General features: G+C 37.9%; 1 protein-coding gene across 5 annotated transcripts in view; it reads right to left on the reverse strand.

Annotated features, from left to right (window-relative positions):
* NLN (neurolysin) overlaps positions 1-23,325 on the reverse strand; it is a 100,404-nt gene that overhangs the window by 43,464 nt on the left and 33,615 nt on the right. For 2 of the 5 annotated variants that reach the window (XM_032627830.1, XM_032627831.1), the window contains exons 2-6: positions 18,545-18,804; positions 14,643-14,791; positions 5,722-5,829; positions 3,100-3,202; positions 2,326-2,486 (exon numbers count right to left, since the gene is read on the reverse strand). In XM_032627830.1, the coding sequence (XP_032483721.1) occupies positions 2,326-2,486; positions 3,100-3,202; positions 5,722-5,829; positions 14,643-14,791; positions 18,545-18,804 (781 nt within the window). Of the gene's footprint in view, positions 1-2,325; positions 2,487-3,099; positions 3,203-5,721; positions 5,830-14,642; positions 14,792-16,630; positions 16,837-18,544; positions 18,805-23,325 lie in introns of those variants that run through there. The other 3 variants (XM_032627833.1, XM_032627834.1, XM_032627832.1) reach the window with 3 other exon arrangements.

Genomic DNA, 23,325 nt, shown 5'->3' on the forward strand with positions numbered 1-23,325 from the left:
AGAATACGAATGAGGTGATAAGTGAAATTTCTGGGTCATCTCTTTATAGATGCTTGTCTTGCTAGCTGTGAACTGAAGATGAGAACAATGACCTTGGAAGCCACATACTAAGGACAGCAGAGCTGTCTTCCAGCTCTGGACCCCTCACCTCTGTACTGTTAGTTGCAAGAGAAATAAACCTTAAAAAAAAGTGTAGTAAAACATACCTAACACAAAATATACCATTTTAGCCCATTTTTAAGTGTACAATTCAATGGCACCAATTATAATCTACACTGTTGTGTAACCATTACCACTGTTTCCAAGACTTTTCTAACACCCTAAACAGAAACTTGGTAACCATTAAGCAATAATTCCCCAGTCTCCCAGCCCCTGGTATCCACTAATCCTTTCTGAAGAAAAATAACTTTTAGCTTATTTGAGTCACTGTGCTTTTGGTTGACCTTGCACATTTTATTTAACCTGAAACCTAATACCCACAGAGACTAATAGTAGGAATAGGGTGCTGCTATAACCAAAATGAAAAATGTACAGGAATGGAAGGTGAGGACACAGATGCTGTCAAGCGGGAAGCTGGTAATCCTCATGATATCATGGATAACATTTGTTAAAATTGTTGCTCGCCATAACTTGGAAGGCAGGCCAGTCACCTACTGAGTCTTAGCTCTAGGGTAATTGTTTGGGAAAACTAATAATGTTGGTGTCTGTTTGTTGGTATTTGTTGCTTTTGGAAAGATTGATTACATGAGAGACAGCTCAAGTGAGCTGTCAGTTTGCAAAGATGGAGGGAAAAGAGTTCTGCTAAGAGAGCTTCTGCCTGTGGCCCCTGATGTGGGGCTTCAGGTGACTGGAAAAGGTAATTGCTCTGTTCTCCAGAGACCAGGAGAGAAGACTGCCACTCAGAGTTACTGAACTGTGAAGATTAGTGTGAGGGTGCTGCCTTCTTCCTCAAGTCTACTGTTGCGGGGGGCCCTGAAGCAGACCCCATTAAACTGAAGAACAGCAGGATGGACACCATACAGGAGCCCGTATATAAGAAAAGATATGGTGGATTTGAGGACTATGACGAAAAGCGGTATTTGGGTGTTGTTATTTTAACATGAATCTGATTGGAAGCAAACAGATAAGAAGGCGATTAAGTTTCTGAGGGAATTTTATTACCAAAGATATCATTAAGCCTGGCCTACAAAGGCAACCCTCAGGCTTCAAAACTGGCATCAGCAGGAATCTATACCAGCAGCTGCCCAGGATATATGGTCATGGAGGGTAACAGACAAGAAAGAATTCCCTGCAGGCAAAACCAGGGGCCATGGCATACAATTGCTAAAGGAATTCCTGCTAGAAAGGAGATCCAAGTAAGTCCAACGGGCTATCCCAGGAACTTCACCAGAGCTCGGAATCTTCACAATTCCTGCCAAATTGTTTCTGAAAATTGGTATGGGCTTGCTTTGTTTCCCATTCTTTCCTTTTCCAAATGGGAGTCTTTAGTGTGGTTTTCTGTTCCTATTCTACCACTGGGTACGTGTTGGAGGTGAGCGGGCCAGACAAGTTTTCTAACCTTTCACATGCGGCCAGATCACGAGAAGGTATAACTGGGGAGGACCGTGTGCCACTCACAGATCCTGGTCTTTGAGCTAAAGGCAGTAACTGGTTGGGATCTGACATATGGTGAATGGGTTCTATGTGGGGAAAAAAAGGGTGCTCAAGATTACTAGGATAGCCAGAGAGGCAGACTGTGGTGAAGTTGGCTAGTTGACTCTAAAATTCATTTCTAATTCTTCCTTTTTTTCCTTTTAGTAATAGAATGCCCTCAGCTGAGCAAATGGCTATCAACTGAAGACTATATTTCCCAGTGTCCCCTGCAGCTAGATACAGTTATATGATGGAATTTGGGTCAATGGGATGTGAATAGAGTTGATGGATGTCACTTCCCGGTCTTCTTCTTAAAGACGCTTGCTCTGTGTTTTATTTTCCCTCTTCCCAACAGGCTGGAAAATGGTGACAACTGCCTTAGAAGTCACTTGTTGAGGAGAGAGAGGTATCCCGCCAGCCCTGGACTGTTGACTTGGAAGAAGAATACAACTTTTAGTTTCTTTAATCCATTCTATTTGTATTAGAACAGCTTAGCCTATGGCCATACCAAGCAGGTTGCCAATGAACAAGGAAAAAGGTGTCTTGTAAGTCTGAGGATTTAGGAGGCATAACCCTCACACAAATAGAAATTCACACAGAGGAATCAACCTCTGATTCAACATTGGTAAACAAAGCAAACATTTTTCTTAAAATTTTCCATAAAAACAAAAGAAAGACAAACATTTATAGTACCTCTTTGCATCTTGTATTAAAAGCCATTTCCATCTTCCTTCTGGTTTCAGGGATACAACATTTCTTCATGACAGGAAAATAGTGTGGATATTTTAAGGTAATTTTATACTTGTCATCATCTGTCTTTTCCAAACTGTCAATGAAATCATCAGGAAGAGCACCTGCAAAAAAATCATTTTCTCATACTTCAATTTTTCCACTCATTATTGGTTTATTTAGCATTGGCATGGTGCCTTTAAGAAGCTCTAGGAATTTTGTGGAGTAACTGAAATTCAAGTAAAATAATGACAATCCTTATAATATTGCTTTGACGTTATTGTAATGGGGGTGGCAGTTAGAGGACAGGTGGCCTGGGAGACGGTAATTCAAAATATGAACAGGCTTCAGTGCACTTGTATAGATGGCATTTTGATGAAGAACAGGCAAAATTAAGCCAAGAAAAATCCATCACAGAATAAGGAAAGACTAGTTTAAGTTACAATGTAGAGGACGTTGCGAGGCAAAAAAAAATTCAAAGCACTGAAGGCTGTTAAACGCTAACATGAGTTACCAAGAAAGATTATGAAATTTCTTCTGGACTGTCTCTAGAAACAGTATACATTCTTATAGCCTAAAATCTAGATGTGGTTTGGTTGTGTTTTTTTGTAGAAGGGGTGGTGGGTTCTGTAGAAGGTACATTTTAACAAGAATTCTTCTAACTTTGATTTGGCAAACTGTGGGGTGACATTATTTGCCTAAATTACAGATTTAATCTAAAAAACAACAAAACTTTACCAAGTTCAGCCTTGGAAAGTTCAAGGAAGGTATCATCCTCATTGAGGTTTTTGTTAAAGTCAATACATAGCTCACTCATTCTTTTCTTCATTGCTTTAATTTCCTGAAACAAAGATACAAATACAGGACCTTAACAATAAAATGAAATTTTCATTTTTATTGCCATCAGTCAAGTAAGTTTCACTTTTATATGAAGACTGGGTTCTGTACCCAACTCCCAGGAAGTACTTTCTTAGAGATGCGCTTGATACCATAGTTTTCTGCAATCTTCTATATTGTGTCCATGAGTATTTGTATGTAATATGTACAAGAAAGCAATCCTGGTGATGTGTTAGAAATTAGGCGTAAATTTGTAAGAACTAAATACATTGAGGAGGTATAGTCAAAGCAAAGTCTGGCACATACACAATAAGTAGCTTGCTGAGTGAATAAATGAATCTAGTAGCCTGTTAATAATTAACACTTCTAATCTTTCCAAATTCTAAATTTTAATTTAGTAAATCAGTATTAGGTACTGAAGTAAGCCAAGAGATAAGAACTGAGTAATTACTTCTATGGTTCCTTTGGAAAACAAGATATGTCTTAGTTTTATAGAGCGTTTGCAAATAAAAGCAATTTATGGGCCCTAACATTTACATAAAAAGTACTAGGTAGGAAAAAAAAAGTATTAGTTGGGAGATCAAAGGAAGCAACAGAAAGAACACCACAAGAAAACACATGAGATAATTTATTAACCTGTCCCACTCTTCTAAAAGTGCTAGATAATAAAACTTACATAAACCACACACTTTCTCAAAGTGTGCTTCTGACTAGAAGCATCAACATCACCTGGGAACTTGTTAGAAATGCCCTCTTTTTTTTAAAAAAAAATAATAAATTTATTTATTTATTTTTGGCTGCGTTGGGTCTTTGTTGCTGTGTGCGGGCTTTCTCTAGTTGCAGCGAGCGGGGGCTACTCTTCATTGCAGGGTGCTGGCTTCTCATTGCGGTGGCTTCTTCTGTTGCGGAGCACGGGCTCTAGGCATGTGGGCTTCAGTAGTTGTGGCACACGGGCTCAGTAGTTGTGGCACGCGGGCTCCAGAGCACAGGCTCAGAAGTTGTGGCGCACGGGCTTAGTTGCTCCGCAACATGTGGGGTCTTCCTGGACCAGGGCTCGAACCCGTGTCCCCTGCATTGGCAGGCTGATTCTTAACCACTGCACCACCCAAGTCCAGAAATGCCAATTTTGAGACCCATACCAAACCTGCTGAAACAAACTCTCAGAGGTGGGGCCCTGTATAATCAGAGCTTTAACAAGCCCTCCAGGTAATCTGTATACACAATAAATTTGAGACTTAACACATACTGTGCAGTGTCATTTTTGGACACTCTGGTCGTGTCCCCAGCTCCCTTCCACTTCTCCCCAACTCTACAGCAGCCATGCAGTTTAGGTGGGACTGGATCCTATCTGTAGTCCAGGGTGTGACCTCTACACCAATCAGGTAATCCCATCCTCACTGCAACAGTGACTGGTTCAGGGAACCCAGGCCTGGCATTCCCCTGACTAAAGAAGGATTCAGGATTAGGCATGTGATCCCATCTGGGCCATTAAGATATGAGGGGAGGTCTAATGGAGGCTTCTCTATGTCCTTCTGGATGGTGGGGTTTTCATATTTGCAGCCATTTTAGTAATAAAAGGAAGCCAGCCTTTGGATAACTAACACTGAAGGAGACAGAGTAGAGAAATAGAAAAATCAGGTGGCCAATGACACCACTGAGCATCTGACTCAAACTGACTCCTGAACCCCAACTACCTCTGGATCTTCCGCTTATACAAGCAAATAAAATGCTTCTGTTGTTTGGACTGTTTCAACAGGGTTGACTAATATAATGTTCATGAAGGCAAAGCGAGATCAGTCACACTTCTCCTGTAACTAGGATGAAGAAGATACAAGGTGTCTGAAGGGCATTTTGGTGGAGGAAAGGTGCCCATATCTCAGTGGTGCTTTCACATGTATCTACCATGCTTACATCACTCGGTTTGAATTTCTTTCCAACTTGTTTCCAGTTCTACTGGCAAGAAGAATAACCTGGAAATAAATCATGGGTTATATATCCTGTCCAGAAGAATGAGTTAATTCTGCAGCTGAGTTTACTTCTGAAACTGAAAGATCTGAATGGTATTAGACAAAGGAGAAAGTCTGAAAAGCTAATCTCTCCGCCTTTAAGGAGCATATATTACTCACAGGGTATTCCATTCCAAAATGCTGGTTTGAAAACTCTCCATCATAGGGATTTTATTACCAGTGCCCTATCTCTTTACGAACAAGGGGGTAAGAATACAAATCAACTATTAAGATCTGAACTAGCACTAGAGCAGGGAAAATAAGCCTGGCACACATGAAACAAATAAAACCTTGACAGGATTAAAGAACAATTAAGTTATCAGTTGTTTGTCCGTCATCATGAGGTTAATAGGGGTTGTGGAATTTAAAATCGTTGACTACTAAATACATTGTAAACTGATTTGTATTATGGGTTATAGCCCATATTACAAACACGTGTTTCCCTAGTTCCTGTTTTTTGTTGTATTTTGTTTTATTTATTCTTTTGTTTTCTAATAAGAAAAGGAAACAAACTCACATTTTGTACTTGTTCTGGAAGATGGAGCCCATTCCTTTTCCCCATTTTCACTGATTTTTCCAAGTATCGTCTGGCTTCAGGCTTTATCTTTCCCAGATCACACGTTTCCTGAAATTAAAGAATGTGACAACCTCTTTGATTTCTGTTACAACAGTGCATGGGTAATTATAAACTATGAGGCCACAGCAAAATTTATTCATCATCTCTGGTGGGCTATGAAGTACATAGGTGGATATGAGGCAGGTCTTTTTGAAAACCTATGTTCTTTTATGCTTTAGTGAGCTTCTGCTTATTTAAAACTGAAAAATTAAATAAATAAAAAGCTAACCAGAACTTCCTTGCCTTGCATCAGAATCAAGCGTGCCTGTACCACTTGAAAATGTGATAATAGGGAACATTTGCATAATCTCATAAGACATTCTTTATGACTGAGTAGTCCTTTTCACAAAACATATTTCTTATCACAAATCATCTGGATTTAATTTTCTATCGTTTGCTAACCTGGTTCCACTTGAGATGCAAAAATAGAAATAATGGGCAAATTCTACAAAAATGGAGAGGGCTCTTTTGCCAACATACTAAACAAGGACAGCTGGATAGAACCCCAGCAAAAGGCTTACAACACTTCAAAAATGCCTTACTGTCATTTGGTAAGAGAGATCAAGGGACCACATCAAGCTGCATATGGACAAGTATTTGGGGAAAATGAGTTAGCACTGCACAAAGAGGAGGAGAGCTGGACAGTACATGTGAACCTACATGCAGCAACGCAAACAACACTCACTCAAAAGGACGGAGGGCCCTAAAGGAGAGTGGAAAATTCCCCCGGCCACAGCAAGGTAGTAAACATACCAGATTTTTCCAAGTATCTTCAAAACACATGGCAGAATATACATGGCACATCTGGGTGGCTGGTTAGTTTGTGGTCCCTGGGAGGAAAGGGGCTCCAGACAGATTAAACAGGTGCAAAGGATTCAGTGTGGTTGAGCGCCAATGAGGGACCTCTGTCTCTAGAGCCTTAGAGCCCTCTCAGCCTCAGAGACCTACTCTGGTTGCGCTCTCTCCGTGAAAGACTTGGGCTGTTCACCCCAAGCTTTATATTTTCCCACCTAATCAGATCTTTAAAAAGACTGTGCTTAGCTTTGGAGTCTGCATTTTAGACTGCTGGTAAAAGGCTCTTGCTGCAATAGGTCTGTCATTTTTTATATTTTGTTGCAGCAGGTAAACAGAGTTGTATTTTAACTGAGGGTCCTACTTAATACAACAATCTGTATCTCACTTTACCTGCCAATAAATAATTTTGTCATAGTACTAAAGCACTTGTTATGCATACATTACTCACAGTTTCCTCTGAGTTTATTCTCAGTGGGGGCAGAGAACTGTTAGACCCCTTTTTCCATACTAACCCCTTCTTCCATAATAACCCCTTCTGTGCCCTTGGAGAATTTCTGAGCACGCTGGCATGAGTGGAGTGGGAACCCTCCCTAGCTGGTATTGGCACATACTGGGATCCCGGCAGCAGATGCCTGCAATGGCAAGAAACCCAGAATGGCTAGGGAGATAGCTGGGCTGTGGGCTGATTCCCTCAGAGACGGCCAGCAGTTCAAATCACCGTGTTCATATGGATGTGATTAACGTGGGTTGACTGAGGCTGGCTTTAACAGCACCAGGAAGTCTGTTCTGAGATATGGGGCATGGCAACAGGAGTCCCTAGACAGGATGATACTCCAGGTTGTAAGATTGGGGAGAATCTAGGCAGTAGCTATATGCAGTGGAAGAGAGGAAAAAAAAATCACTGGTGAGCAGTGCCCGGCAAGGGTTGGGTACACTGTGAGGACCCAAGTGATCAGGTTGAGGTCCAGAGCAGGGGACCTTCCCACCTGGGCAGTGGGCCAAGGCAGAAGCAAGGCACACAGCTGGACAGCAGCATGGGTTTTTGGGTTCCTGGCATTCACCTGGTCACATGTGGCCCTGAGCTTAGGACAGAGGCTCATCATAAGCCTCACCAGCTGAGGTAAGCAGAATTCTTACTCTACTCCAATGCTTGATCAGGATGGGCTCTCATACTCAGTGGGCCTGGACTTGCCATATCTGGGAGTAGCAGGGCTGCTACTTCAGAAAGCCTGAAAGTGTACTCGGCACAGTAAACTCAAAACTCTTGGTCTAAATTAGGTAAAACTACCTATCTCCCCAAATAGGTAATCCAAGTGTAAACAGGTAGAAGGATGTTCTGAGAAAACGCAGCTCTGAATTAGGTCTAATTAAATATGAACAAATTACCTGTACTGAAATATTCGACTTACCACAAAAATGACACTTAGCAAAAATCTGATTCAGTTATATCCAGACACCCTTTGCCAGTCAGACTCTGAGGTCTTGGGAAATCTCCGGAGGGCTCCGGCAGGAGTAAAGCATGTCTAAAATGTGCTTCTAAAGCACATTCCTGTGCCAAAGCTGATCATAATAATATTCTCCCTTATAATCTCCAGGCAAGGTCAGAATTACTGCCCAAGGATTTTCTAAGAGGGAATCAGCCAACACTTCTACACTGCTCTGCTGCAGGTGCATCTTCCTTCCTGAGAAAGAATTTAATCCCCTTGAATCTGAACCAGGTCTCATGCCTCTTTGGGGGAGTAGGGAGCTAAAGTTCTCTGAAGTAATTCTCAAATTTATATAATCTGACAGCAGGGGATCTTATTTTAAACTCTGTGATGACAAGATTTAGTTTTCCCTCTTCCTCCTGTAACTAAGAACTTTTATATAAAAGTGTGAGTGCGTACACACACACGTTCTTACATGTATGTTTATATACTAATTTCACAGACAAGAAAACTGAGGTTAAATGATTTCTCCAATATCACACAGCTGTTTAGTGGTAAAAATGGGTATAGAAATAAATTCTTTTATATTTGCAGTGTCTTTCCCTTTTTTTCGTTTGGCTTTGTTTTTTCAATCACATTTGCTGTCAGGTTTCTTTCTTTCTTTTTTTTTTTTTTTGCTATCAGGTTTCTATCCTACTACTGTGAAGAGGATGTTCTTAGGCAGCTGCCTACACTCCGGACAGGAGGGCTGCAGAAAGGCCTCTTGCTGACTCCTAACTCAATACCCTATCATGAGTCTCTGCTTTTGAGTGGGCCACAGGCAGAGTGAGGACACAGAGAGGGGTACCGCACTGCATGAAGACACATTTTAACTGAGACTAGCTCTGTTCCATCCAACAACCATTTACTGAGCTCCAATTTACGTCAGGCACTAGGAAAACAAAGATGAATATCCTTGAGGCTCTTTAAGTCACATGAAGGGAAAAAAAGATATATCAGCAAATAATGTTAATATCATGTAGTGAGTGAAAAGAAAGTAAGTATTGTACTTGAGAAGCACAAAAGAGGGACAACTGGCTAACAGGGAAACTAAGGCAAGGTAGTTGATGCTTTATATAGGATCCCTTGGCTTTTAAGAGCCTGACAAAGGTACAAGGTTCAGTAGTATTATGACCAATGACTAGACTTAACGCATTTCAAAATCAAGAAGGCATGGTAAGTAGAGGGAATTACCACTGCTATGTTGAATTTTGGACAGAGCTTTTCCTCTTCAAAAAAAATTTTTGTTTTCTCTATTTTTTTTTTTTTTAAACCGTGGTTTTAAGGCACTGATTCTTCCACAGCTGGTAGATCACATGCTTAAAAGCATCTATACTTAATCCTGTGACCTATTTATTTACACTGTAACATTAAAACTTTTCTGTTTAAATTACTAATTGGCTAAGACCAAGTTCCACAGCTCCGAAAAAAATATAAATAATATTACAATAGGTAATTGTGGTTCTTAATTTAGCTTGTATAATTCACTCAATTTCACTAAAGAATCCCTTTCCTGTACTTACTACTCAGTAGGCCACTGGAATAAAATATTACAGGCCTGGATTGTTTCAACATGGAGACATTGTACATTTTTTTCTCACCAATGTGGCTTTTTTGATCTTTGCAGGCTTTTTAGCCAATGATCGAGAAGCCTTTGTCAGCACAGGGAAACACCAAGACTTGAGTCCATACTGCTGGCTTTTGATACCTGGACATGTTTTAGCTAAAGGGATGAGGACATCCTTGTTTTTCACTTTTTTTTCTTCTAGAAAATTCAGAATTAATTTTAGAATTAAGGATACATTAAATGTTATATGTTTTTGTAATATTTGAAATCTACATATGACTATAACTACATATATATGTTTTGAAAACAAATTAAATCCACCCTTAAACTTATGAAATACAATATTAAAACACTATTGCCTTTATCTATGTAACAGGTAACCACTCTCTTGAATTTTGTGTTACACATTTTCTTCCAGTATTACCACTTACGTATACATTGTTTAGTTTTGCTCCTTTTTATTACTTTTTTATTTTTATTTTTTTTAGTACAAACCTCTTATTTTTAAATGATATCATGTTGTATGCAGTGTTCTGCAATTTCTTTTTTCTTTCGTTGTTCCTAAGATTCAGCCATGCTGTTGTATGTTGCTGTAGTTTATTTCCTTCACTGCTATAAAACATCCCATTGTAAATCTACTACAATTTATTGCTCCATTTTCCTGTTGATGGAAATCTGAGTTGTTTCAGTGTCTTGCTATTATACATAATGTTGTTACGAATACACGTCCCATGTCACCTGTGAACAAATGCAAACCTATTTCTAGGTAAATGCTGAGGTGGGGGTGGGGAGGGTATGCTAAGTTACGGAGAATGTAAGATCCAACTTCATAATATTAGATTTTTCTCCGAATTAGTTATTACTATTATTTAAAAAATAATTTTACACCTTTACTAGCAGTGCACAAATATTCCCATTGATTCACATCCACACAGATACTTGGCATTGTCAGACTTGTTCATTTTTGCCAATCTGGTGAGTGAAAAATGGTATCTTATTGCAGTCTTTATTTGAACTTCCCTGACTTAATGAGGTTAAACATCTTTTCATATGTTTAATTGCCATGTGTGTTTCATCTGAAATACCTTTCATGTCATCTGCCCATTTTTCTATTGGGATGTTTGTCTTTTTTACTGATTACAGTAGCTTTTTATAAATCCTAGGTACTAATGCTTTGCTAGTTTCATTTTTTTTTTTTTGTTTTTCTTTCAGTACGCGGGCCTCTCACTGTTGTGACCTCTCCCGTTGTGGAGCACAGGCTCCGGACGCGCAGGCTCAGTGGCCATGGCTCACGGGCCCAGCTGCTCCACGGCATGTGGGATCTTCCCGGACCGGGGCACGAACCCGTGTCCCCTGCATTGGCAGGCGGACTCTCAACCACTGTGCCACCAGGGAAGCCCTAGTTTCATATTAAATTTCTTTTTTTTTTTTAGTATTTGAGTATTTTTTTGTATTAGTGTCTTTTCACTTTATTAATTAAAGTTCTTTATTTTAATGTAGTCATGTTTATCAGCCTTATATTTTATAGTTAGCACTTTTGGTGTCTTAAGAAATACTTCCCTGATCAGATATCATAAAGGTATATTTCTATATAAACTTCCAGAAGCTTTAAAGTTTAACTTTTTTTTTTTTTTTTTTTTTTTTTTTTTTTATGCGTTACGCGGGCCTCTCACTGTTGTGGCCTCTCCCGTTGCGGAGGACAGGCTCCGGACGCGCAGGCTCAGCGGCCATGGCTCACGGGCCCAGCCGCTCCGCGGCATGTGGGATCCTCCCAGACCGGGGCACGAACCCGTGTCCCCTGCATCGGCAGGCGGACTCTCAACCACTGCGCCACCAGGGAAGCCCTAAAGTTTAACTTTTTAAGACTTTAATCCATTAGGGATTGTTTTTCATTTAGTTGTGAAGAGCAATCCAGTATTTTTTTACCCCACATGGATAACCCATGTCCTTGCATCAATTACTGAAGGCCTATTTTTTGGATCTGTCACTGTTTCTCCCTCTAGTTTGAAGAACATTTATTAAGTGTTTACTGTACTTTGTACCAGGCACTCTGACAGAGATGCAAAATAGAATCAAATGTGACACGTCCCTCCCTTGAGGGTTTTAGTGTAAAGTCTACATGATTTCTGGCAAGCATTTACCAGCCACTTCTATGGCTCCTGGAAAGTTACCATTTCTGAGCCTCAGTTTCTCTACTAATAAAAAGGGATACTTCACAAGATTGGTATAAAAGTTAACTTAGATAACTATATTGCTATACAAATGTAAAGTAGTATTACTAGTCACACTTGGGAAGGAGGTAGGAAGACTACAGCACACTGGTTAGTCTCATGCTCTACTACGATTTCATCTATCCATTTAGTCAACGAATTGCTTATTTTAAAGGTTTTGAAACATGACTGCAAATCAGATGATACTTCCTAGACTGTGATGTGGTGGCCCTTGAATCCGGGTAGATCGTAGCGACTAGTCCATCAGTATGGTATTGCAGAAGTGATGCTACATGACTTCTGAGACAGGTCATAAAATACAATGCAGCTTCTGTGTAGTTTATTGTAACATCCGCGTTGAAGCCCTCTGTCTCCATGAAAGAAGTCCTACCACCCTGACGCTGTCATGCTGTGAGGAAGCCCAAATTAGCCTACATAAAGACACTACATGGAGGTGCCCTAGGGGGACATGAAGACAGAGATAACTGGTTAGCCTCTACATGCTCCAGCTCCAGCCACCACTGCCTGAAACCACATGCAAGACCCCAGAGTTGCCCAACTAATACCTTCCTGAATTCCTGATCCACAGAAACTATGAGAGAACATAAAATGATTGTTGCTATGTTCAGCCACTAAGCTTTCGAGTTACATATTGTACATCAACAGATAAATAGGATGCTTACTGAGCACAGATTTTGCCATAAAGAACTGTGGCAAAAGTAATTTCACATTTCTATTCATCAATATTAAGTGAAAAATAACATAAGAGCTAAAATAACATTTTATACCTAATTAAGATAATACATTTGATTATTGCCTACATAGGTGGTATCTTGAGACCTCCATATTATTCAGAGCACCCTCATTTTAGGAGAGCATGCCTGAAATCGATGACTCTACATAAATTTAAAATCCTATTACCCAGCCTAAGGAAGGCTTCATGTATTATATCATGGTAGTCCTATTTTATTTACAGTGTTACAGGAAAAATTAAATACAAGATTTAGATATATCTAACTTTGTCCTTTAGGTATGAATGGGATGAGATTTACCATCTATTAAAGTGGCCAACTCTAGCAGAAAACTGATTCTGATAGTTCTAGATTTTAAAAAATACTGACTAAAAAATGTAACTATTTGTCAAGGAAGGTATTTAAATTCACCAAATAAGCTCCAATTCATAAACAAACACAATAGTTATTTTTAAAATTATTCTGATGTAGCCTTAACATTCTAAATGCCCCTGAAATTGTTCACACAATAATCCACATGTATGAGAATAAACTCCTGTGGAAAGAGGAAAAATTAGGGAACTGAATCTGAAACTATTATAAATTAATATAATAAAACACTGAAGTGAACCAGCTCAAGTAAATGAACAAATCTGATACATGCACTGGTGTTTATGAGGTCACTTACAGTGTACTAGGCTGCTGTCTCGTCTACTACGCAGGTAGCAATTTGTTCCCAAATTTAGTGGGATCAGAGGCCAATACATACAATATTTAAAAGTTTAACAAAGAAATCTAAAGCAACAAACCTCCCATATCTTGGTAACATTTGTAAGAATCAGAAACAGTGGAAACGTAACAAAAACATTAGACTCAATAACATTAAGATTGCAATACCTTTTTGAGGCTAGAAAATCCCAAATGAGAACTTAGAAGTCAGGATGAAAAAAGAATTAATCAAAGGAAATTAGAAATGTGGGGGAAAGGCTCTATAGTACATATATAATATCCAGATAGAAAAGAAATTAGATTGTTTTGGGATGAAATAAAAATAGGAGACTATAAGGGCCATGATTTGAATTGTACAGAATAACAAGTGAAGCTAAAAGTTGAAAAGAGAACAATTTAACTAGCAAAAAATAGTCATAGCTATTTTAATTTGTTATTTTTACAGTGCCAAAGATGAACAATTATGAACCATCATAGATGAACATAAATTAAGGGTGAAAAATGTTTGTCTGACATTAGAAAATAGGCAGCATGTACGTCTTGCATGTCTAAATAAATTCTGGATTACGTATTCTACAGTGAGTTACAAATAAAACATTTGAAGTAAAACTGCTTTTTATTTCAATTCCTGTCATAACTTGCTAAAAAGAACACAAATTTTGAGATTTTGCATATACAACGTGCAAAATTAAACAAAAATGCCTAGGATTGTAAAACACTGGTTGTTTTCCAAACAAATTGCTGAGTTCCATGAAAATAAAAATTCAAAGCAAAGACATGATGAAAATGCTAGGAAGCAAATCAACATCGTTGATGAAAAGACCCGAAATACTCAAGGCAGACCCACTTAGAGCTTTCTTAATCCATAATTTCTGTGAGTCCTGAAAAATGTAAGGATGACAGATAGGAATGTCTCTGGCATGCAGCATCAACAGTATGTCATCATTATTATGGCCAAAACCACATGATATTTATAGATAACTCAACTCCATTTGCTTCTAGTTGATCTGATCTAATATAAACCTCGCAAAATTTTGAAAATTCAAAGAGGTTTTTACATCAAACCATTAAGTTCATGATGGCTAAAAAGCCTTAGATTTATGGATGTACACTCTTTTAATACTTGGTCTTAAAAATTTTAAGTGAATGTAATTAGTAACTTAACATAAACCTAAGTGATATAACACTATCTTGTGACCACTATCATAATAATTAGAAAGAAAATCTAGGAACACTCAAATACTTTTTATCATTGGTCAAAGGTTTTTACTTATTTATTGTCAGGTTTTTTTTTCCTTTTAAAGCGAATTATAAGATCATTTACCTTTAAATGAACAATTCTCAGAAAGATATCTTCTCTCATGCTCATCTCGATATCAAAATGAGAAAGTCTTTTGTCCGCTTCTGTACTTGCTGCTCGTACTTCTTTGTCAGAGGAGACGTGCTGGGGAAAGTCTAGCATGGTTCGTTCCACTGTTAACAGAGGAAAAAACCATAAGGACTCATTAAGTCAGTATTAAGCAAAATACCTTGTACCTAGATGAATGATTATCCGAATATAAGTTTTTCATTACATACTTTCCATAAAGGCTCCTAGGGCTATCAAGAAACAGCATCTAACACAGGACTTGGCTATTCCTGGGGCATTGTTAGGAACAATAAGGGTGTACACCGAGTACTTACCAAAGGATGTTTAGCGTGCAATTTATTCACTGGGAATGTAGAAGAAAAAAGATGTAGTCCTTTTTAAAAAAGTTTTTATTGGAGTATAGTTGATTTACAATGTTGTGTTAGTTTCAGGTGTACAGCAAAGTGAATCAGTTACACATGTACATATATCCACTCTTTTTTAGATTCTTTTCCCATATAGGCCATTGCAGAGTATTGAGTAGCGTTCCCTGTGCTATACGGTAGGCTCTTATTAGTTATCTGTTTTATATATAGTAGGGTGTATATGTAAATCCCAATCTCCCAATTTAAAAGATGTAGTTCTTGGGGACTTCCCTGGCGGTCCAGTGGTTGAGACTCTGTGCCTCTATGGCCGGGGGTACGGTTTCGATCCCTGGTCAGGGAACTAAGATCCTGAATGCTGAGTGGTGTGGCCAAAAATAAAGAAAAGAAAAGAAAAGATGTATTGATAGTTCTTATACTGAGGCATTTTATAGTCTGGAAGTCGGGGGTAGGGAACAATACATGAAAAGATAACGATACAGGACAGAGCAGCTTAGCTGTCAAATGAATGGGACAGAAATTCAAAGTCTGCAATACCGAGGGCTGGGGCATTATGCCATGCCTTGTGGAGAAGGCCGGATCTTAGAGGATGGGCGGGGTGAGAGGAAGAGCTCAGTTGGGGACTGGAGAAGTAGAGACTGAAAGCATGGGGACTGGCAAACAAACAGGATGTTTAAGAAACAAGCAGGCCTATTTAGTGGGATGGGGCTTGTTTAGAAAAGAAGTTCTTAACTTTTATGACAGACTCCTTAGAAAATCTAATCCAAGTCATGGACCCTCCCCCAAATGCAAACATTCATACAAATATAAAAAGCTGCATACAATTTCAGAATTCTCAGAAATCTCAGTGGACATATTCAGTAAGCAGCTGAATACTGGGGCTATTCTTGTTAAATGATGGTAGTAATGTCATCTGCTTTTATTTTCACATATCAAAGTTGGTTGTTGGGTTTTTCAAACATTTGCATTTTGACTTTAATTACGCAAAAATCTGATGTCAGTGAAATAATCCATACTACAGCAAAAAAAAAAAATCAGTATGGTTTATAACCATAGTTGTGGTTATGCTGTGACAATGAATACATTTTAATTTTACTATCTTTAGCACTTTGAAGGTATTATAAATAGGTAACATTTACACATGTGATATATGGTAGACAGTAAAGCTATCCTTTACATACCACGGAATTGTCCAGTTAAACAAGCTACCTTATGCATATCAGTCCTCTTAAAACATTGTCACAAAGAAAGCTGTAAAAAAATTGCCACAAATCAATAAATTCATAGTGTTTTAAAAAAATCAAATTAGATAATTATTTTAGATTTAATATATCATTTTTGTCCCTTGATTAAAGAAAGAAAAGAATGTAAGATTTAACATTTAATACATACAGCACTTGTTTAAGTGAGTTAACTAGATAGTCACAATTTCTGTTTACTTTTAAAAATTAGCTCAAAAAGATGTTAAGAAGGAATCAAAATTGCTCAAGAACTTAAATGAGCAGAACAAAATGCAGGAGTCTAAAACTGGAAACATATTCTTAAACAAACAATAATATTGAAAACCATTTCCTTCCTTACTTTGCCACAAAGACCTGGAACCAGACTTATGTTCTCACTGCCAAACTATAAACAATGTTGATGCCCGGTACCTGACACTGGACAAATGGGGTTTTAACAGCTACTGCAGGAGGCTGAGAACATACACAGATAAGAGAAAGTTAGTCTTTAAAACTCTAATCCGAAACTCAAACATTTTTATGATTAACCCATAAAGATAAATTTACAGGAGAGGAAGAAAAAATATCACAAAACTAAAGGTATATTTAAAAGATGTATGGCTGGAAGAAAAAACAGAATTTAAGATAATTCTGTTTTAAAGATTTTTTCCCCACCTATTTTTACATTTGCTAAATGCATAAGCTACTAGGTTGGCACACCGTCTTAGTCATAAGTGACTGAAGAAGTGAGTATGTGAACCAAGGACAAACCACATACAGGGTGGGAGATGCACACGAAATTGCCTGCTGGGAAAGCTCTGCTGAATGGGGACCGCCTCCATTCCTTTGACTTTAACTACAAGACCAACCAGACATTTTTTACTGAAGAGTTTAAGCTCAAGGCTTGTAGCAAGATTTAGTGGCTATTAATGAGAGTGAAGCAGTTGGTATTAAGAGGCAGAAACTGAAACAGAAATGCAGAGGGAAGAGAAAGTAGCCAAGTCCCTATTATGGTGGGACATAGGGTAGGGAACTCTTGGTGGGGAAAAAGAGATGACTAGGTCACTAGGGCTGTGCAGGATTTTGGACAACCTTCCAAATTCCAGAATCCATACAAATGCTTATGATAATTCAGTTCTACAGACAGCCTATGTTCTTATGATGCCTGGCTACACAGCCAAGGTTGTTTAGCCATAATTATCCTACAAAATATATCCAATTCTTTGAGAAAACTGGCATGAATCTTCATTCCTTACAACTCAAAGGGTTTAATACTTATATTATTAAAATAATATATTTTAAGTGTAGGAAATATGGAAAATAGAGAAAAACATGAAGAGTAAATGAAAAATCAACTATAAACCTGAAAAAACAATGAATGGTTGCTTCCAAATAACACACTGTTCTTTGAGAAAGATCACTTAAAATATCAAATTTATCTTAGCTCCATTATCAATTGTTCTGAAAGTCTCCTTTGGATCATTTATCTTTGTGATCACTGTTTTAATCCATATATTAGCATTTAGACAGGTGGGACAGATGGACAATATCTTAAAAAGAAATACAAATGTATAAAAATGTACCCATTATATCCCTACTGAAATATTAATGATAAAGAAACTAAATTTAATGTGTTCATTTTTATAATAACTTTAAAGAATTCATGTTTAACCAAAAGTGATCTACAAATCACAGAAAGACTATAAACCTAGTACCAAAAATATTGGCCATTATTAAAATTTGTTTTCTTTCTCTGTCCTTTTAATGTTATTAAATACGTCTCCTAAACATGATTTTAATGGCTACATAATGTTACAGAGGGTGAATGTACCATAATTTATTTAGCTATTCTACTTGTTGACACTTAGGGGTTGTTTCCAAGCTTTTGCTATGATAGAGTACCTGTTTATACATAAGTTTATACATGATTTTTCCTATATCTGATTATTTCTTTAGATTATGCCTAGATGTGGAATTAATTACGGGGCTAGGGTATGAACTTCTCAAAAGTTTTGATATATATTGCTCTCCAGAAAGCAGTTGTAATGAGACTGTACATTTGACAGCACCTCTGCCACATAATAAAATTTTTTAACTCAGGTAATATAAATAATTCTAAGCAATTATGAATCATTAATCATTTAAGCAATTACAAAGCATTATGTAAAAATCAATGTCTTGTAAAATTGGAAAATGAATTGCCAAGACAGGAAGCATAAAATGGGTTATGATGCCCACAAAATGAAATATTGATGTGCTTTTGCATCCTACCCACCTATATACTTCACTTCTACATCTGCCAGTGCCTGCAAACAGTTCGCGTAAGTTACTTCCTCAATGTCAAGCATTGCAATATTATCGTACACCTGTTTGGTCTGTGCAATGAGCTCCTCAGTTCTTGTTTTAATTTGCTCTGGTGAAAGATCCCATCTTAAAACATTTCTGCCAGCTGCAGTATAGGAAGACATTGCCTGAAGAGGAGACATCACTTCTTTTCCTAAAGTCATTCTGAATAAAATCCTGGAACCACCAATTCTACAAAGAATCAGAAAAAAGATAAAAATTAGGCATTTTGTTGGTTCAAAGTCAACACACAAATGTGTATTATCTAATTAAATTTTAAAGTAAAAAGAATTTTTTACTAAAACTGAGCAAATTTCTTTCAGGTGAATACATATGCACAAAACTAAAGGCTCTTTACTTTCTTGTTTTCTTGAATAGTTACAGAGTTAATGGAATTTGGACTTTCCAAACACTGAATTGCTTATGTAATTAAATCATATAGAGAAATAAAGTTAGGTGTCAAAGACATAATAATTATCCTTTATAAATTAAACCAGTAATCTTTCTTACTTAAACATTTTTCCTGTGCTAATATCTACCTACTATGTATGTAGAATCAATATTTTGATATTCTGCAAGGAAACATTTTCAAAATTCTTTCTATATTGAACAACAATTTAAAAAATGCTTTACCAAAATTTCATGTAAATCAACTATGGCAATTTGAATTTAAGACTTAAAAAATAAAATCAGGTATAGCTATGGTATTATCCTAAAAGATAAAGGAATGATACCAACCATTTACCCACTTAAAACACTGAAACTAAAAACTGATGCCATATGTGTGTATATATATTTATAATATATAATTCTAGAACTTATAAATAAAAATATTATAATAGCTAACATTTATTGTGTTTAGGCACTGTATTAATTACTTTCCATTTATTAACTCAGTCCCTACAACAATACTATGAGACAGATACTGTGGTTGTTTCCATTTAACCAAAGTAACTAAAACACAGAGAAGTTAAGTAACTTGCCCAAGGTCACACAGCTGGCTACATGGTGGGAACTAGGATTAAAAACCAGGTACTACAGATCCAGAACCCACTCTCTTAACCACAATACTAAACTTAATTCCTATTATCTTACAAGACCCCAAAACAACCATAGGCAGGACAATATTCCTTTTTAACAGATGATGCAGTTGAGACTCAGAGAGGCTAAGTGACTTGTTTAATGTCATTTGTTCAACAGATATTTATGAGTATGCACTGTGTCTGGTCATTGTGACAGGCACGAAGGATAAAAAGGCAAATTGATTGGGACCCTGCTATTTATATCATGGAGAAGACTAATTGATAAATGGGTAATTGTACTGCATTGAGATGAGTGCCAACAGGGAGAACTCTGAAAGAGCACAGAAGGAGCTTTTCCAGAAAGATTTTCTAGAAGGAACAGTGAGCAAGCCAAGATCTGAACAATGTGCAGAAATTATCCAAAGGTCAAAGGTTGTAAGGAAAGAAAAATCTGAAAAAGTTAAGTAGGGACTAGAGAATGAAGAGCCTTGGGAATCATTTGAGTTCAAACCTACTCTGAAGGCAATGACAGAGCCACTGAAGGGTTTTAATCAGGTGAGAGATGAGAAAAGACATGCATTTTAAAGAAATCGCTCAAATTATAGTGAGTTGAAATGTTTAGGAAAGAGAGATCATTCCCAGAGAGAAGCTATAATGGTAACTGGGGCATAATATTATGGTATACCTAACTAGGAAACAGGGGGAATTGGAGTGATTTAGTAGATATTCACTAAGAAGAATCAATATGACTTGGTATTGAATGGATGTCGGGAGGAGGTGAGATACTCAAGGATGACGTCCAGGCTTCTGTCTTGGAATTGGAGGGATGGACAGAGGCTCTGTCACTAAAACAGGGGACTCAGATGAAGGAGGAGGCTCTCTGGTGGGACAAAGGGAAATTCAGTTTTGGACGTGCCAAGTCTGAAGCGGCTGTAGCACACATAAGTGGAATTCATTACTAGTAAATGTAATTGGAGGAGACTTCCCTGGTGGTCCAGTGGTTAAGAATCGGTCTTGCAATGCAGGGGACGCCGGTTCAATCCCCGGTTGGGAAACTAAGATCCCAGATGCCGTGGGGGCAACTAAGCCCGCGCGGCACTACACAGAGCCCGTGTGCTGCAACTAAGACCTGACGCGACCAAAAAAAAAAAAAAAAAAAAAAAGATAGATATTAAAAAAAATGTAATTGGAGTTACATGGGTGGTTGAACTAGCCCAAGGGAATTTGCAGAGTGAGAACAGAAGAACAACAGAGCTCTAACTCTAGTTTAAGCATTGAGGTAGAAAGAAAACCAAGTAGGTTGGGTTTTAGGAATTGTGAAAAGCACGCACTGAAATAGGGAGTGAATAACAGTATGAAATGTTGTACAAATCTCAAGAAAGACACAAGAGTCTCTGTTGAATTCAGCAACAGGAACGTCATTGATGACTGGCAAGAGCAGTGTTAGGGGGGTGGCAGAAGTGCAAGTCAGATTACTATGATCGAGGGCTATGGAGATGGTAAAGAACCGGAGAGAGTGCACCTCAGCAACTCTCCATAGAGCTGGCTGTGAAAACAAGGAGAGCTAACGCAGTATAAGGGGCTGAGACATAGAAGGGTGCATTTTTAACATAGGAGAAGCCAGAACACTGACCCCCTTTAACTGTCTCTCTACAATAACTGATACTGTCTATGTGAAACATACTGGTTGATGGTTACACTCAAGGCTGGCAGATTATTTTCCAATGTATTTCCACATTTCTCCTTCAACCAGTTGAGTTATATACTCACCAAGAGTCAAGTTCAATTGCTCCAAAACCTGTTTATGCTTACTATACTCATTTCCTTTTAATTATTTTATTTTATATCAATTTTTTATTGGAGTATAATTGCTTTACAATGTTGTTAGTTTCTGCTGTACAATGAAATGAATCAGCTATATGTATACCTGTATCCCCTCCCTCTTGAACCTCCCTCCCCTCCCTCATCCCACCCATCTATGTCATCACAGATCACTGAGCTGAGCTCCCTGTGCTATACAGCAGGTTCCCACTAGCTATCTATTTTACACATGGTAGTGTATTTATGTCAAACCTAATCTCCCAATTCATCCCACTCTACTCTTCCCCCCGTGTCCACATGTCTGTTCTCTATGTCTGTGTTTCTACTCCTGCCCTGAAAATAGGTTCACCCATCTGTAGCATTTTTCTAGATTCCACATATATGCATTAATATACAATATTTGTTTTTCTGACATTTCACTCTGTAAGACAAACTCATCCCTACATTCGCAGAGATGTGGATGTAGGTCCATCCACATCTCTATGAATGACCCAATTTCACTCCTTTTTATGGCTAAGTAATATTCCATTATATATATGTACCACATCTTCTTTATCCACTCATCTGTTGATGGACATTTAGGTTGTTTCCATGTCCTGGCTATTGTAAATAGTGCTGCAATGAACATTGGGTACATGTGTCCTTTTGAATTATACCAGTAGTGGGATTGCTGAGTCATATGGTAGTTCTATTTTTAGTTTTTTAAGGAACCTCCATACTGTTCTCCACAGTGGCTGTATCAATTTACATTCCCACCAACAATGCAAGAGGGTTCCCTTTTCTCGACACCCTCTGCAGCGTTTATTTTTTGTAGATTTTTTGATGAAGGCCATTCTGACCAGTGTGAGGTGTAGTTTTGATCTGCATTTCTCTAATAATTAGTGATGTTGAGCAGCTTTTCATGTGCCTCTTGGCCATCTGTATGTCTTCTTTCATGAAATGTCTATTTAGGTCTTCTGCCCATTTTTTGTTGGGTTGTTTTTTTGGTATTGAGCTGCATGAGCTGTTTGTATATTTCAGAGATTAATCCTTTGTCCGCTGATTAGTTTGCAAATATTTTCTCCCATTCTGAGGGTTCTCTTTTTGTCTTGTTCATAGTTTCCTTTGCTGTGCAAAAGTCATTAGGTCCCATTTGCTTATTTTTGTTTTTATTTTCATTACTCTAGGAGGTGGTTCATAAAAGATCTTGCTGAGATTTATGTCAAAGAATGTTATTCCCATGTTTTCCTCTAAGAGTTTTACATTTAGGTCTTGAATCCATTCTGAGTTTATTCTTGTGTATGGTGTTAGGGAGTGCTCTAATTTCATTCTTTTACATGTAGTTGTCCAGTTTTCCCAGCACCACTTATTGAAGAGGCTTTCTTTTCTCCATTGTATGTTCTTGCCTCCTTTGTTATAGATAAGGTGACCATAGGTGCATGGGTTTATCTCTGGGTTTTCTATCCTATACCATGGATCTATATTTCTGTTTTTGTACCAGTACCCTACTGCCTTGATTACTGTAGCTTTGTAGTATAGTCTGAAGTCCAGGAGCCTGATTCCTCCAGCTCCATTTTTCTTTCTCAAGATTGCTTTCGCTATTAGGGGTATTTTGTGTTTCCATACAATTGTAAAATTTTTGTTTTAATTCTGTGAAAAATGCCATTGGTAATTTGATAGGGATTGCACTGAACCTGTAGATTGCTTTGGGTAGTACAGTCATTTTCACAATTTTGATTCTACCATCCAGGAACATGGCATATCTCTCCATCTGTTTGTCATCTTTGATTTCTTTCTCAGTGTTTTATAGTTTTCTGAGTACAGGTCTTTTGCCTCCTTAGGTATTATTCCTACCTAAGGTATTTTATTTATTCCTCCTTAGGTATTTTAT

The sequence above is a fragment of the Phocoena sinus genome, chromosome 3 (assembly GCF_008692025.1).
Source record: "Phocoena sinus isolate mPhoSin1 chromosome 3, mPhoSin1.pri, whole genome shotgun sequence".
Lineage (NCBI taxonomy): Eukaryota > Metazoa > Chordata > Mammalia > Artiodactyla > Phocoenidae > Phocoena > Phocoena sinus.